This window comes from Eptatretus burgeri, chromosome 7 (assembly GCF_056783735.1).
Source record: "Eptatretus burgeri isolate ZD-2024b chromosome 7, Ebu_testis_v1, whole genome shotgun sequence".
NCBI classification, from domain to species: domain Eukaryota; kingdom Metazoa; phylum Chordata; class Myxini; order Myxiniformes; family Myxinidae; genus Eptatretus; species Eptatretus burgeri.
In genome coordinates, this window is record NC_140967.1 from 105,746,639 (window position 1) to 105,764,138 (window position 17,500).

At 46.8% G+C, this 17,500-nt stretch overlaps 1 protein-coding gene across 4 annotated transcripts in view; it reads right to left on the reverse strand.

Moving 5' to 3' along the window:
- NSMAF (neutral sphingomyelinase activation associated factor) overlaps nucleotides 1-17,500 on the reverse strand; it is a 186,827-nt gene that overhangs the window by 43,976 nt on the left and 125,351 nt on the right. The window contains exons 31-32 of one of the 4 annotated variants that reach the window (XM_085890199.1): nucleotides 17,406-17,434; nucleotides 15,533-17,250 (exon numbers count right to left, since the gene is read on the reverse strand). The exons of 1 other annotated variant lie outside the window; for it this stretch is intronic. In XM_085890199.1, coding sequence (XP_085746325.1) covers nucleotides 16,810-17,250; nucleotides 17,406-17,434 — 470 coding nt within the window. In that variant the 3' untranslated portion in view covers nucleotides 15,533-16,809. Of the gene's footprint in view, nucleotides 1-15,532; nucleotides 17,251-17,332; nucleotides 17,435-17,500 lie in introns of those variants that run through there. 2 more of the 4 variants (XM_085890200.1, XR_015060509.1) reach the window with 2 other exon arrangements.

Genomic DNA, 17,500 nt, shown 5'->3' on the forward strand with positions numbered 1-17,500 from the left:
GGAGCACGAACCACTCGCTCAGGGTGACGGAGCACGAACCACTCGCTCAGAGTGACGGAGCACGAACCACTTGCTCAGGGTGACGTGGTGGGCAAAAGCGTCCGCAGTGAGTGAACGATTCGCACAGAAGGACGTAGCACGGTTCCGCTATCGACTGCAAGGCATTCGGCAAGTGGCTTCAGCACTAATGCAAGCACTCCAATTAAATGGTTCTTAAGGAACAGTTGGCCAGACTGTCGCTGCATATCATGTTGGATCCCTTTAACTTTGAAGCCAGTCTTCACCGCACAAGGAGCAGTTAATGAAATAAAATAAATTCGTTCAAATATTGACATTATCCACAAAAGAGTTGCAGCTTAATGCAGAACAACTCTGGAGACATCACAAAGTTCAATCACCCGTGAAATAAACATTGCAGAAAATCCGCCATCTTGCCTGCACTTACGTGCACGCATCACGTGGTACATCGGTTCCGGGTCCACGCAAACTTTATAACTTTTTTAAAAACGTCCGTTTTTCACCAGATTCGCTTTGATTCCCTGTGGAGCATCTCACGAAATCTCCGAAAAATATGCACAGATTTGGTAGATGCTATGGATAGGCAGTCCCTCTGGGGAACAGGGTGTGAGGTCATGCCGTGAAGGCATTCAATCATACAGCTCGCTCAGGGTTAATTGAAGCTTGTTAATTTTGTTATGTTCCTAAATTTTTTGCTCACTCAATTTGATTCTCGAAACAATAAGAAAAGATAAGTTTAATGATTTGGAAATTTCACATTTTCTTGTGTATATATTGAGAAGGATGGAACATAGCCTTGATTGCTTAAAGTAAATAGGCATATTGGCTTAGTTATAAGACTCGTTATTTCTATAAATTATCAGATTTCACAACTGATTTCGACACTTATTTCGTCTGGACGATATCCGATCCTCAAAACTTTGAAGAAATAACGTTTCGATGATATACTTTAATTAGTGCGTGAGAGTAGATGGTGGAAAATGGTATCATATAATGCATGAAATCGCTCTAAGCTCCTGATTTGAAAAGTATAGTACTTACAAAAGTGATGTATACAATGATTCATAGCTATGACGAACAGACATTCGATATGAGTGAGGAAAGTTAAAAAAAAATTATCAGTAAGAAATCGTTGCGGCCTGTTCCAAGTCAAGGTAAGGTTGAGCAGGCCAAAAAACATGGCGGCTTCAGACCCCAGTGAGGTTACCTAGGAAACGCCTTAAGACCCCAGAGAGCGAGGTGGCCGAGGATGAAGATTATAATTAAATAAGGCCATTAATTATCTTCAAAATGGGTGTTTTACTTTTGTTTTTTTTGTATACCTTGTCAAGGCTCGTATGAGAGCTAAGACACAATGCACATCAAGGGGGGCATGAGACAGGAGGGGAGGGAGTGGGAAGGACAAAATAGTGGGGAACAGAGACATTTGGAGATCTGTGGAAGGGAGAGGGATAGGACGGGGAAAATGGGGAATACAAGATGGACATTACAGGGACTTTCAGGAAGGAAAGCAGGGAATTTGAAAGAGGTGGACTTGGGTGGATTATCAGGGGTAGAAAAGATCGAGGATTTGGATGGGGGATGATAAGAGGTGGTGGTGAACAGCTGTTTTGAAGGCCTGGAGGGAAGAATGGGAATGAATAGAGTGAGGGAGTTTATTCCAAAGGCGGGAAAAAAGAGGAATGAAAGAGTCAAGGTGAGCAGTGATTCGTGATTTTGGTAGTTTTACCAGAAGGGGGTTGTTGGCGGACATTGAGCGCCTTGCGGAAATGTGGCGGGGACAAATCGCAGAGAGAGCAGGGGAGGCGAGGCTGGAGAGGAGACGGTAGAAGACAGAAAGACCACCGACCAACCTGCGGTGATTTGAGTGAGAGGCCCAAAGACTCAGTGTCATTGCGGGAAATGCCTTGGTTTCTACAGCGTGAAGCCGAGAAAGGTGGGAGGCAGGAGCACCAGCCCAGAGGGGAGAGCAGTACTCCTTCAGGCTGCGGCCAAAAGCTTTGTAAGTGGTCAGGGGCTCAGGTGGGACGAGGAAGGACCTTGCACGACGGAGGATTCCCAGTCGGCGACTGGCTTTGGAGGCCAGGTTTGAAAACCTTAATCCAAACATCCAATTTTTACTCTTGCACTTCCTTGGAGTTTTCTTCGTACACATGCAAAGTTTCAGGCTGCAAGGTTTTATAGTTTTGGAGTGATGGATGACAGACACACACACACACACACACACACACACACACACACACACACACACACACACACACACACACACACACACACACACACACACACACATCTGTCTTGTCATATATTTCCCAAATTAAATAATGATCCTGTGCCCCCACCCTCCCTTTCTGCATTGAAATTATAGTATCGGTGGCGTCTGTAATTAAACGGGATTTAAAGAGAAACTGTTAATGATGGGAATAACTCTCTGTCCTCGTTGGCTTTGATAATCTCACCTCTGCTGCCTCGGAAGGACGATAATTATCCACGACCATGCAAGCCATGACCGAGGCCCCGCTCACATGGGATTTGCACGAACGTCACTGTAGGGCCCCGAATGCTCATGTGAGGGCCACACAGTGGGTCGTTCCAAGAGAGGAGTAGATGATCCGAAGGCAAATGTGACGTCTTCAGCAATTTCGGACTATACAATGATGTAAATGAAAATAAATATTTGATTGGGATCTGAATCATTTACGAGTCATCGCTCTGGTTGTAATTGAAGCCTCGATCACCCTTTCTACGTGTTGTGATTAAAGATGCGCAGACAAACCACGTCATCAACATAGACATAGAAGAACCCGTCCTTTAGCGATCCCTCAACCCAGACAAACCGCGTCATCAACCTGGAGGAACCCGTCCTTGAGCGATCCCTCAACCCAGACAAACTGTGTCAAGATAGAGAAACCTGGAGAGGACTGAAGTTTTGTGAATTGTACAGACAAGTGAGTTATTCAAACGTAAGATTATTCAACTACTGTACACTACCATATTAAATACCATACATTCCTAATTCAGGTACATTTGTCTTTCACTTAATTGAGTTCAGAGGACGACTCCAACGATTATAATTATTATTTAGTCCGCATACAGTCTATGGCTGCTGGTTGCATCATTGCTGGGAGCGCGGCTGTGCCGCTAACAGCAGGTACTCATTTTACCTACCACAGAAGGATGACGGGCTGAGTCAACCCACCTGCTATTATTTAACGGATAGACAGGGGCTCAAACTCAAGACCCTAAGATCTTAAGCCAGCCACCTTCTCCTTGAAGCACACTAAGCTGACTAACAATGGAGACAATTTATTTATTAATGAAATCCTTCCATGAGCCTTGACCTATCGAAAGGCGGTCTGTCGAGTTTCCCATAGTGCACTTCGTCTTGATCTACAGCACGACCTTCGGTCCATATAATGACCCCCTGAACAAGGTCTCACTGAAGCCAAAGCCAAATGAGCTCACCGGCAATTCACTTTATGGGTCAAACAAAGGGCTAAAGAAATGCGTAAAAACCGTTCGTTGTGACATCGATGAAAACACGCAGAGTCCAATGCGGGCGTTTCTCCATCGAGGCACGTCTCGAGACGGTGTCTTGCGACATCGAGTACATGGCATCGTGTGTGTGTGTGTGTGTGTGTGTGTGTGTGTGTGTGTGTGTGTGTGTGTGTGTGTGTGTGTGTGTGTGTGTGTGTGTGTTTAATGGTCCAACAGAACCCATGGCTCGTGGCCAATTGCCAAACATCTTGTAAGCAGCAGGAAGATCATAAAAACGGGTGTGGCAATCGAAAAGCTTGAAGAAAGCATTTTGTTGACGAGAGAAGATGCTCGTGGCATCACAATCGGCATCCATTTGTGACGTCAGGCAAAATAAATGACTGCATAAATGATGAATCTGTGGAGAGAGAGAGGGAGAGAGAGAGAGAGAGGGAGAGGGAGAGGGAGAGGGAGAGGGAGAGGGAGAGGGAGAGAGAGAGATCTTGGATCTTGAATATGAATTCACCAATGAGAGAAGGTCTTGGATCCTGAATATGAATTCACCAATGAGAGGAGGTCTTGGATCCTGAATATGAATTCACCAATAAGATAAGGTCTTGGACCCTGAATAAGAATTCACCCTTGAGAGGTCTTGGATCCTCAATATGAATTCACCAATAAAAGGAGGTCTTGGACCCTCAATAAGAATTCACCAATGAGAGGAAGTCTTGGACCCTCAATATGAATTCACCAATGAGAGAGGGTCTTGGATCTTGAATATGAATTCACCAATGAGAGGAGGTCTTGGATCCTGAATATGAATTCACCCTTGAGAGGTCTTGGATCCTCAATATGAATTCACCAATAAAAGGAGGTCTTGGACCCTCAATAAGAATTCACCAATGAGAGAGGGTCTTGGAACCTGAATATGAATTCACCAATGAGAGGAGGTCTTGGATCCTGAATATGAATTCACCCTTGAGAGGTCTTGGATCCTCAATATGAATTCACCAATGAGAGGAGGTCTTGGACCCTCAATATGAATTCACCAATGAGAGGAGGTCTTGGACCCTCAATATGAATTCACCAATGAGAGAGGGTCTTGGATCCTGAATATGAATTCAACCTTGAGAGGGGTTTTTAGACCCTGTAGATGAATTGTTCACTGATTTAGATCCTGCAGATGATTCGTTCACTACTCGAACTCCGAGAGATCGTTTCTGATTTTTTGTTTTTTTAATCACAGTCTTTTCTAAATGCCCGTCAGGACTTCTCAAAACTGTTTTCGAATCGTTTTGTATTCTTTCAATTCTTGCTTCTCAGCGAACCGAGCCCGAAGCCCATAAAACTGGGCCATTGGTTGCTTGAGGGCGAGTCGAGAGAAAGATCAATTATTTGAGGATCCAAAGGAAGCTTCAAACAACCTAACCTGAACCCCCATCAGCCATAGCATGGAAGCGATGATGCGATGAACAAACAATGCTGCTCAAGATCACTCTCAACTTTCCCAAGAGCAAACGAGCCTCCGGTGCTGAAGCAGCACGGGTCGTGTTCCATCAACGCCATGGTCCAAGAACAGGTTTCCTGTAGCGCCTTTAAGCCGTGGTGTTCACAAGGTTAAACGAACATGGACACATGCATGGGGTGAAAAGGGGAGGTGCCAGCCCAACCCTGATGAAATTGACATTTATAAGTTGTGTGTATGGTTTCTTTCGAGAACGAGGTGAATTATCCTCGGTACGTGGAACATAAAACAGAAGGTATCTTGAACAAATGACTGTCCTGAGTACCTCGTACATGTGGACAATGTTCCCCTGCTCCCGACGGTACCTTGAACAAATGACAATCCTGAGTACCTCATATGTGTGGACAATGTTCCCCTGCTCCCGACGGTACCTTGAACAAATGACAATCCTGAGTACCTCATATGTGTGGACAATGTTCCCCTGCTCCCGACGGTACCTTGAACAAATGACAATCCTGAGTACCTCATATGTGTGGACAATGCTCTCCTGCTCCAGAAGGTACCTTGAACAAATGACTATCCTGAGTACCTTGTATGTGTGGACAATGCTCTCCTGCTCCAGAAGGTACCTTGAACAAATGACTATCCTGAGTACCTCGTATGTGTGGACAATGCTCTCCCTGCTCTAGAAGGTACCTTGAACAAATGACTATCCTGAGTACCTCGTATGTGTGGACAATGCTCTCCTGCTCCAGAAGGTACCTTGAACAAATGACTATCCTGAGTACCTCGTATGTGTGGACAATGCTCTCCTGCTCCAGAAGGTACCTTGAACAAATGACTATCCTGAGTACCTTGTATGTGTGGACAATGCTCTCCTGCTCCAGAAGGTACCTTGAACAAATGACTATCCTGAGTACCTCGTATGTGTGGACAATGCTCTCCCTGCTCTAGAAGGTACCTTGAACAAATGACTATCCTGAGTACCTCGTATGTGTGGACAATGCTCTCCTGCTCCAGAAGGTACCTTGAACAAATGACTATCCTGAGTACCTCGTATGTGTGGACAATGCTCTCCTGCTCCAGAAGGTACCTTGAACAAATGACTATCCTGAGTACCTCATATGTGTGGACAATGCTCTCCTGCTCCAGAAGGTACCTTGAACAAATGACTATCCTGAGTACCTCATATGTGTGGACAATGCTCTCCTGCTCCAGAAGGTACCTTGAACAAATGACTATCCTGAGTACCTCGTATGTGTGGACAATGCTCTCCTGCTCCAGAAGGTACCTTGAACAAATGACTATCCTGAGTACCTCGTATGTGTGGACAATGCTCCCCTGCTCCTGAAGGGACCTTGAATAAATGACTATCCCAAATACGTTGTACATATGGACAATGCTCACCTGCTCCCGAAGGTACCTTGAACAAATGACTATCCTGAGTACCTCGTATGTGTGGACAATGCTCTCCTGCTCCAGAAGGTACCTTGAACAAATGACTATCCTGAGTACCTCGTATGTGTGGACAATGCTCTCCTGCTCCAGAAGGTACCTTGAACAAATGACTATCCTGAGTACCTCGTATGTGTGGACAATGCTCTCCTGCTCCAGAAGGTACCTTGAACAAATGACTATCCTGAGTACCTCGTATGTGTGGACAATGCTCTCCTGCTCCAGAAGGTACCTTGAACAAATGACTATCCTCAGTACCTCGTATGTGTGGACAATGCTCTCCTGCTCCAGAAGGTACCTTGAACAAATGACTATCCTGAGTACCTCATATGTGTGGACAATGCTCTCCTGCTCTAGAAGGTACCTTGAACAAATGACTATCCTGAGTACCTCGTATGTGTGGACAATGCTCTCCTGCTCCAGAAGGTACCTTGAACAAATGACTATCCTGAGTACCTCGTATGTGTGGACAATGCTCTCCTGCTCCAGAAGGTACCTTGAACAAATGACTATCCTGAGTACCTTGTATGTGTGGACAATGCTCTCCTGCTCCAGAAGGTACCTTGAACAAATGACTATCCTGAGTACCTCGTATGTGTGGACAATGCACTCCTGCTCCAGAAGGTACCTTGAACAAATGACTATCCTGAGTACCTCGTATGTGTGGACAATGCTCCCCTGCTCCTGAAGGGACCTTGAATAAATGACTATCCCAAATACGTTGTACATATGGACAATGCTCACCTGCTCCCGAAGGTACCTTGAACAAATGACTATCCTAAGTACCTCGTATGTGTGGACCATGCTCCCCTGCTCCACACAGATCACATGTTCTGCCGAAGCAGTTTCTTGGTTTGGGTTACAATCCCAGACGGGTCGCCGTTCCGACGCAGGGTACTCGATTGAGTGTGCCAGAATTTGTAATTCGTTCAGTGCCAGAGATAATTAGTCTTGTCTTCAAGAAACACACCATGGTGTCTTTAACATCCAACAACTAATGCTGGCAGATGGAACACGCAGTTTAACGTCCATCCGAGCAACGACATCGATGCCACCCTGCACGTGAAACATCAGGATGAGAGTTTATAGCTGGGTCAAGATTCAAATCCAGGATAGAGAGCTCAGATGTGAATGTGCGTACCTATATAGTATATAGGTTATCCTGCCAGCCCTCCTGGCTACACTGGAATTGCCGTGAGAGTGTAGCTTTGGCAGCACTGAACATACCTTCTGGCAGACAACCAAATGCGGACATGTCTGCCTATTCGTCTTTCTCAGACTTAGTTTTGATGCACGATGTCCCACACAGCGAGTTGGTGCTTCCGAAGTGCTTTCTTATCTCCAATCCTGGTCTGGTCGTCACTCCGACTCAGGAAGTCAGGGAAGGAATTTGTAATTTGTTCATGGTGCCGGCGATAGCTTGCCTACTCTTCGTGAAGGACACGTCGGATCTTCAACGTCCATCAACTAATGTCAGCAGATGGGACACCCAGTTTAACGTCCATCTGAGGGATGGCACACACATCCTGCATGCAAAATACTCGGGTGGCAGTTTATCGCTCGGTCGGGATTCAAAACCATTGTAGATAGCTTTGAGGAGAGTGTGCGTACCTCTAGGTCATGCTACCGGCCCTTAGTTTGTCTCACAAACTGCTTTATATGCTCAAGTAACAGGACGACAAGCAAAGTGCTGCAACCAAAGCACACAATGGAAACCAACACAAACACGTTCCATGATGCTGCAAACCTTGGAGTTCAACAACTTATGGGACAGGTCTTTAAATATCCTGTCGTGGATGTGATGTACCGCATTCGCCGTCATTGACGTGCACTAGCAGCCTCAGCTGTAAGTAGTAGAAAGTGCCTTACGGAAGTTTGTGTGTATACATTGACAAGAAAATAATGAACGTAAAGTTATCGTCCAGGTCTAGACTAACTACGAATGAAAATCCTGTACTACAGCACAGGACATGACTTAAATGAGAGGATGCATGTGTGTGTGTGTGTGTGTGTGTGTGTGTGTGTGTGTGTGTGTGTGTGTGTGTGTGTGTGTGTGTGTGTGTGTGTGTGTGTGTCTGCATGACATTCCAGGCAGGTCGGACTGGTTGTCCAATGAAGGACGACAGCACATGAACCTTCACCCAATGCATAATGTCGTATCCCAGTTGGTTACCTGTCTCTCAGTGCATCGAGTGTCTCAGGGCTACCACACGATCCCCACAGGCTGGTAGGGGCAGAACTTTAGCCAAGGAGGTGGCTGTTGCCAACACTGCTTGTGAAGGACACTCTGGGACCTTTAACCTCTGGCAGCAACTACTGGTAGCAGGTTGTTTCCCAGATTAACGTCTCATCCGACGGACACTTGATGATTCAACGCCTCACTTGCAAAGCACCAGGATGACAGTTTATAGTCTGGACTGGAACGAAACCCCAGACTGGACCAAAGTGGCTCAGCTGCTATACTTCAGATAAATCCTGTTTGCACTGCAAGATGATTTCAATGTGGCGGCATGGAATGAGATCAAGCTTTTCAAGGCAGTGAGCGCTCATGCACGAATTTCCATCCCAAGGGAAGCGTTTCTGAATATTCTGAAACCTCCTCGAGCGACAGAAGATGATAAAATGGAGACCACTTTGGGTCCAACTGCTACAGAACGGAATGCTGAGATCTTGTTGGAGGATTTGAACTTGAGACTAGTGGATTTTCCTGGACTGTGCTGTACCCATCTGGGAACAAAGTTGGAAGGTGTTTGCATCTTCTGGAATGTACTACTTAATTCAATTCGAGCTAAATCAAGCAGAACTTTGTGCGAGGTGAGGAGCAATCCGAAATCTCAAACCAAAAGTATTTTTTTTTTTACCGAAAAGGTCAGGTCAGGTATCGGAGCATGTGCCAGAACAGCGCGTCGCTGCGTCCACTTTCCGCCGGTACTCCAGAGGCCTCCGTCTGGCCATCCCCCAGGCAGATGCCAGGCCCATCCCCATCTCCTTGAGATGCCGGTCAACCTGCTACAACCACGAGGCACGTGGTCGGCCCATTGGCCTCCTCCACTCACGAGACTCCCTCGCTGAGAGAATCTGGTGAGCAGGATCAGCGTCAGGAAAACGAGCCACATGTCCATACAGCCGCAGCTGACGCTCACGGACTATGCAGGTAACAAATCTCATCCGAGTCTCTCTCAGCAACCACTTGTTGGACACAAAATCCAACCAGCGATAGCCAAGGATTCTCGGAAGAGACCTGGTACCAAAGGAATTAACTCTCCGGCTTAGATCCTTGGTCAGAGTCCAAGTCTCGCATCCATAGAGCAAGACTGGAAGCACCAAGGACCTGAAGACTCGGACTTTCATCGTCCCGCACAGGTACCGGCAGCGCCACACCCCATGATCCAGTGAATCCATGACTCCCCAGGCCTGACCCAGACGTCTATTGACCTCTGACTCACAGCCAGCAGAGACATGAATATCACTGCCAAGGAAAGTGAATCTCTCCACGACCTCAACATCCTCACCACAAGCAGACACAGACAGGACAGCAGCATCCAAGATGTCATTGAAAGTCTGGATCTTAGTTTTGACCCAAGAAACCCGTAATCCCAGCGGCTCTGACTCCTCATTCAGCACCTTGAGGGCCCCCAAGAGGATGTCTAAAGTCTCCGCAAAGAAGACTGCATCATCTGCGAAATCAAGGTCCGAGATCTTGACATTCCCAAACGATGCACCGCGGCTTGATCTCTCCGACATCCTCCCTAGAATCCAGTCCATACAAGTGCTGAAAAGTGTGGGGGCCAGTACACACCCCTGACGAACTCCAGTAAAACTGGAAATAAGTCAGGGATGGTACCACCACACTTCACAGCACTCTCAGTACCAGAGTAGAGTTCAGACATCAGATCGATCAATTTTGGTGGCACCCCACGAAGACCAAGAATCCTCCAGACGGCATCCCGGTTCACTGAATCGAATGCTTTACAGAGATCAACATAGGCTGCAAGTAGTCCCTGCCGAAACTCTCGACTGCGTTCGGTGAGGACACGAAGAGCAAGGATACGGTCAATTGTTGACCTCTTTGGTGTAAAGCCTGACTGCTCTGGACGCTGGTGCTCAAGCAGATGGTGGTGAACACTTTCAATAATTATCCGAGCAAAGACCTTGCCCGGCACTGAGAGCAGCGTCACCCCTCGGTAGTTGTTGCAGTTTTGGCGATCACCCTTCCCTTTCCAGAGAGGGTTTCAAGGCCCCTCTTCCAATCAGTTGGGATGATGCTTGTGTTCCAGGCAGAGCACAGAACTGCATGCAACGACACGAGTGCAGCATTTCCACCAGGTTTGAGAAGTTCAACATGGATGCCACAGATCCCTGGAGCTTCAACCAATTTCAACCGGTTCATCGCAGCCCGCGTTTCCACAAGCGAAGGTGGACCACAGTTGATTGGAGGGTCAGCAACAGGGATTGTAACACCCTTGACGTCCAACTCGACAGCTGGTGGATCAGCCTGGTACAAACCGCTCAAAGTAACCGGCCCAGCGGGCCTTCACTTCAGACTCCTCTGTCAAGAGCCTACCACTCTCTGCTCTAACTGCAGTGCTCCGTGGGATGGGCTTGGATGAACGTAATGCGCGAATTCTCCTGTAAGCGGGACGAGAATCACCTGTCCACAGGCGATGCTCTACCCCCTCACAGATTCCTCGCACATTGGCCTCCTTGTCCACCCTGAGTGCACGTACAGTTTTATGCCTCAGCTCCCTGAACAGCTCAGTCCTGCCATTCAGCCTGGCCCTGCGACTCTGGTCAATGGTATCCAGTGTCCCTTGAGAGACAAAATTCTTCTTTGCCCTGCGGTGAGTTCCAAGACTTCCACCGGCAACATCAAGGACGGTGGTCTTGAAGTCACTCCACATCTCTTCAGGACCTCCCAAAGCACTCAGACCCCCCAAATCTCCACTCAGCCTGTTCGCAAACTACTCAGCTACCCTCTCATCCTTGAGCTTGCCAACATCCAGCCTAGGCTGGGATGGTACCATTCTCCCGGATTTAAGGTGCAGCTTTAGAGTTGCCACAACATGCCGGTGGTCAGTATTGAGGAACTGAACACTCCGGTAGACCCTGCAGTTCTGGATCATCCTCCAGTGACCATCAATGAGGACATGGTCAATCTCCTTTGCCACACCGCCAGCGTTGGAACACCAAGTCCAGCGATGAGCTTGTGGGCGCTGAAACAATGAACCAGCCACTCTAAGTCCATGACTTCTTGCAAAGTCAAGGAACTTAGTGCTATTCTGGTTCATAGTTCCTAACCCATGGGGACCAACACATGTCTCATAACCATCTCTATCAGTTCCAGTCGATGCATTGAAATCCCCCAAGACTGGAAGTGTATCTTGTCTGGGGCACTGATCAACCACAGACTCGAGCGTGGCGTAGAATGCATCCTTCACGGTGAGATCACTCACCTCAGTCGGAGCATAGACAGAGACCAGGGAAATGACACCTAAGGAGTGATGAATCCTTAGTCTCATAATACGCTCGTTGACCGGTGTTACCTCATTTATCATTGGAGTCAGCTTATTGGACACAGCTGCATCAACTCCTTGGGTATGGTAACCATCAGAGCAACCAGACCAATAGTAGGTGTAACCACCCACCATTATCTCACCGCAATCCGGTCTCCGAACCTCAGAGAGTGCTGCAATACCGATGTCCAAACGCTTGAGCTCAGATGATAACCGAGACAGGTGATCATCCTCTCTTGGGGTAGGACATTCCAGGCACCCATCCAAAGGGACCGCCTCAGGTTAACCCAAGGAGACCGCCATCTGGTGGACGACACCTCAGCACCACTCCGACACACTCTCCCGCAATCTGACCCGGGAATGTCATCCCGTGGTTTCCCTCCTATCATCAAAGATTGGGGGTCCCGAAGGCTTTGCCCCAATACCGTCATCCGGTGAGCTACCCTGCGAAGGGAAGCTGCACAGGAGGGACTCCCACGGAGTGGGTTTTCAGATTTTTTTGTGTTTTGCAGAATGAAGGGTTTTATGGTGGCCGGAGTGCAAATCCTGCCACCAACCTCCTAATAAAAAAGTAACCCAACTGCAGGAGGACGTCCGCAGACACAGTTGGGCACTAGATGGGCACTACCGAAAAGGGGATCCATAATGGGATGGGATTCGATGTCATCGAGCCGTTCAGAGTAGCACCCTACAGCTCTGCTTATTCAAGCTCTCATCTTCGTTACGAGAAGACGTCATACGATGTGACATGCATAAAAAGTGGATGTTTTGGGAAAGCTTGGAAATAATTGCAATGTTGTAATCTCGGCCCATGTCATAACCGTACGAGCAATGTTTGGTCTGAGTATTAAGCACCACTCGATCATCCTAACCATAAGGTACGACATAACTCACACATGCAAACGTATAGCGTGAGAGGGTAGCTTGCAACAACAACAATAAACCTCAAGACTCTGAGAATCAACTTATTCGGAAAACTGTTTCCAACATGAGAAAACGATACAAAGTAAGCATGTGAAAGAGGGCCAATGGACTCTCGTACATTTCCATGGAAAACAAGTATCAAGCGACTGGGTATATGATCCATCTTTCACAATTGGCAACACATGAGCTTCGAACCTGGTGTTGGTACACGAGGTGGAGAGTGCAGCCCAATCAAAAAGAGACCAGAGTTCGAAGAGATGGAAAAGTGCAAAGCTTGAATAGATTTGAGAAGGAAAAAGGGACAGGAATGTAAATGGGGTATGTCGCCTCCACTTTGTCGGGCTCCACAGCCAGCCAGCTTGCTCTACGGGGTGCTCATGGAAAAGCGAAAGCAGAAAGGTCAGGCAGTGTGCTTTTGAAATTTCAATGAAGGCTGTAATTTTGTTTTCCTCTCCACGCCGCCCATCTGCTCGGCCATCTTAATCCACGTTATCTCAGACTCGCAGCTGCGAATGAGACCGCAGTGGAAAAGAAACCCTGCTTGCTGGCAGCAATTCAATACTTGTTCGGATGATGGGCACCCGTCTCCATCGAAGCTTACCAATATCTGCGAGATGATCTGCGGTGAAAGCACCCGTAAGAATGGAGAGTGTTGTCATTGGGAGAGGCTTTTTTAATACGGGTATCGATCGTGGAACATCAGTGGCAAAGAGTCAACGCACAAGAGTGTCGAAGGAGAAACAGAATACAAACATATGGATGCTTCCAAGCACAAGGGGCCAACGCAACGATGTACTGGTCACGTACGAAGGAGCAAACGTGCAGCACATACACACGACATGCAGACACACCTGTCATCATATCCATACACACCTGTCATCGCATACTGCCTTTTTCGAGACAACACTGGATAGCTATTTTACAGTGACAGCTAAATCACATGTTGACATTATCAGAACTGTCAGTTTGATGCAAACAATGCAAGAATGAAACCAAGCCCAGGATGAACAAAATGAAAGGGTCAGAGTATTTGCTTTCCCTGATGCCTTCTGATGACTGGGTACCAGTGAGAAAAGGTCAGGAATCGTCTTGGTCTCTTCCAACCTTGTTGGCATGAATGTCTGCGACACACCACGTGTCAGGTCGAAATTGAAGATTGCCGAGACGTAAACCAGAATCACATCGTGGATTGTTGACGAATCATGACAAAAAAAAACACTAGAATAATGAGAAACTATCGAGACCTCCGAGTAGAAACACCAAGTTGAAAGAAGGAAACACGAGACACCAAGTTTAGTGTTCTTTAAAATGTCAAAACTACAAGCCTATGGAAACTGTTTTTCTTGTAGAAATAGGCATTGGTGTCTCAGTTGTGAATGACGTCATCTTGGTTGTGAGTCACAATACATAGGATAAGATTGAAGTATTCAAATCATAATCGCAATCACCCAAAATCAAGACATGCCAGTTCGCTCTCAAAATCTATCAAATTTCCAGTCGACAAACGGTCAACGTTAATTGGCTCGCGCGGCCATTTCAAACGTCACCAAGCTTCGATGATGTCGATGGAGCTCCATAATCGGTCAGTTCAGCGGGTTCTGGGGATTTCAGAATTGAAAACGTGTCAATCCAAGGTGGCTGCCAAGCCTTTGGACCAATCACCTGCGTTGGAGGATGTCCACGTCACATAACGTGCAACAACCGTGCCACGTTGTTCATTGGTGCAGCATCTGCGAGAAAAACGTGTCCTAACTATGGCGTAGTAATAAATCTAATAATAATCTCGATTATTAGTACGTTGTACGTTTCATCCACTCCTCCGAGAGGATTTGACCAAGGAAGCTGAAACTTTCAGGGATTAAGGAGGGCACCCTGAAGGTGTGTTTCCTGAAGCTTTGTTTGATTCCATCAAGTTTTGAAAAAAAAACGAAAATTCTGCCAATCGTGGCATTTTCTTCCTTGGGAAGGGGGGGGGGGAGCGGGGTGCAATTGGAACTATCTGAGCTATATAACCATGATGTATTACATATGCACATAAGCGTTACATGTGTTTTTGATTCATGTCTGTAACCCGAGATTTAATTTCATTTTTGGGAGTGATCGAGGCAGCGGTCTGTTGTGTATATATATATATATATATATATATATATATATATATATATATATATATATATATATATATATATATATATATATATATATAAAATATTTTTTTACACTTCAATTTGTTGTGGTGCCATGACTTCATGCTTTCAACTGGCGATGATCAACAGTGCATCGCCACTGGTACCGAGTGTGGGGGCACCACTAACGCAATGCCCCTACTACTAGTTCACTGGTACTCATTTTGCCGACCTTGGAAAGATGACAGGCCGAGTCAACCCCACCTGGTGTTAATTCAACAGCTGACGGAGCTTGAACTTAGGACCCGAAGAACCTAAGCCAACCACCCTAACCACTAAGCCAACACCAGACTGTTGCCTATATACCGCCCAAATAAATGGATGTGTCAGAATATGTCGCAAGCTTGGAACAAGATCACCAATCGGGCAGGTACTCTGCTTGTAATCGTAATAGTAATAATAATAATAATGATAAAAAATTCCCATTAACAAAAATAGGTTAACCGCAATAATGGCTTGGAAACCTCAAAATAAAATAATCACGAAAGAATCTTGAATCCCCTTTCAGTGATAAGCTTCCGGTGTTGTCCTGTGTGTATGTATTATGCACCGCCCTTCGTCACATTAACAGAAATCAGCAGCCATGTTTTAAAATCGCAAAATGCTTGTTAACCTCGAAAGCACAGCACAAGGTAAGCAAGCACAGCACATTGCATCTGCAGGAACAAACGGACAGGAAAATGCCAAAATCCTCACAACAGCTTCACCTCGCATTGTGACGCGACAAAGGTATCTCGACTCTTGCGACCAAGGTTGAACTGATTGAGCTTTGTTCTCAGCAACGTACGTTTTTTCCCATCAGAGAAACGCTAGCAGCATGTCCATGGAATCCATGGTGACACCGATGGAATGGTGCTGCGGTGGTGGTACATAACCTATTACATCATAGTGCAAGATCAAACTAGAATTCCTTCATTTCCTCTGACATAGTAATCAATTGTCATAGGAGGAAAACACATGCTTGGAAACACAGGTGAGTGAGACAGCGCCAGTTGGAAGGTACACAAGTGCTGCACATGCCATCACGAGCCAATTCCGTGCATTAATTTGAAGCCAGGCATGCTGTTAGTGACCGACCTTTGCAATCGATGACGACGACAGGGGAGCCCATTAGAGTGTGTCAGAAAGCATTGGGGAAAAGCCGTAAAAAGCTCGAGCTCAGTCTGAAAAGGGAATGCAAGGAACGTTCGTTGGCGGTACTTCAGAACACACGCTTCCCAACGTGAACGAAGCATCTTCATGATTGTGCATCGGGTGTGAGCGTGAAGGAAGTACGTAAACAATCGCGACACCGCACGACAGGTGTGCTGCGAGGAAAGCTGAGAAAACAACATCGGCCCGAATAGTTCAGGACGTTCAAGCAAACATGACGCATTTAAAGTGCAAGGCGTAGTATCCACAGGAAGTTGTGCTTTGCGAAAAGCTAGTGCATCATATGTACAACATCCTTGGAGAATGGCGGACATGAATGTCGCATGGAGGCGAGGAGGTAGAAAAAGTCCAGCATAGCATTCCCTGAACTTTGGAGCAGAGCTTTCAGCTTACACAGGTTACTTTGCAGGTAAAGCACCGGTACTTTGTGTCGGAGTAACGTGCACCACCCAGCCAAGCAGGTGGCAGGTTGTACGAGTCCGCCAGTAGCAAGTTCGGCATCTGCCCGTGTAGTGGGCAGCGTGTCTTTACAGGCACTTAAAATGCACGCTTGTCTCGATGTGCCACGCGTGAAAAACAAGGAGTGCATTCTGCTTTTGAGTGTGGTAAACATTTTAAAAAGTTACTTCCTGCCACACTTTTCCATCTGCAGAGTGGTGGTGGCGCGAATGCATTTCAAGCAGCATTTATAAGATGTAAAGGTCGAGGCGAAAAGGGGACCGCCGAAGTGCAAGGTGCTATTCGAACCCATTAAAGAGGAGGTCAAGTGGCAACGGTTCAGCTTCCCATTGATATCGAGTTTGTCAAGGAGAAACGAAGAAAGCTGTACACTGCAATTAACCCTGCATGTTGATGTTACCATGACAACTTCGGGTAACGTGAACACGCGGCAACTGCTTCGGTCAAAAATGGTGCCGCCCTCATTGGACTGGAGTGGTATTGAAAAAAGAAGATGAATGGATAAAACGTGAACGATGCAAACCACCAGTCCAGCCAGATGTTTGGTGGGTGTTGTCGCTTGGGGAGACCTTTTCCAGGTGTGGTGAGAGCTTGTATCCCATTCCTGTGGTACACGATGTGCAGGACGAGGCATGGGCAAAAAAACAAAGGGTCGAGTTGGTCTTTGGCCTACAAGTGTTACTCACAGGTCCAGCCTTAGGAAAGTTTCCAAATGGAGATGCTTCTGTCCTCCCCACCGGTGATCACGGTGCCATTTACCTCGTTCAGCTCGAGACAGGTAATTGCACCTGTGGAAAAGCCACAGTATTCACTCAATTGTTTTTAATCAACAGAGCCCACCACTCCCTCTCCCT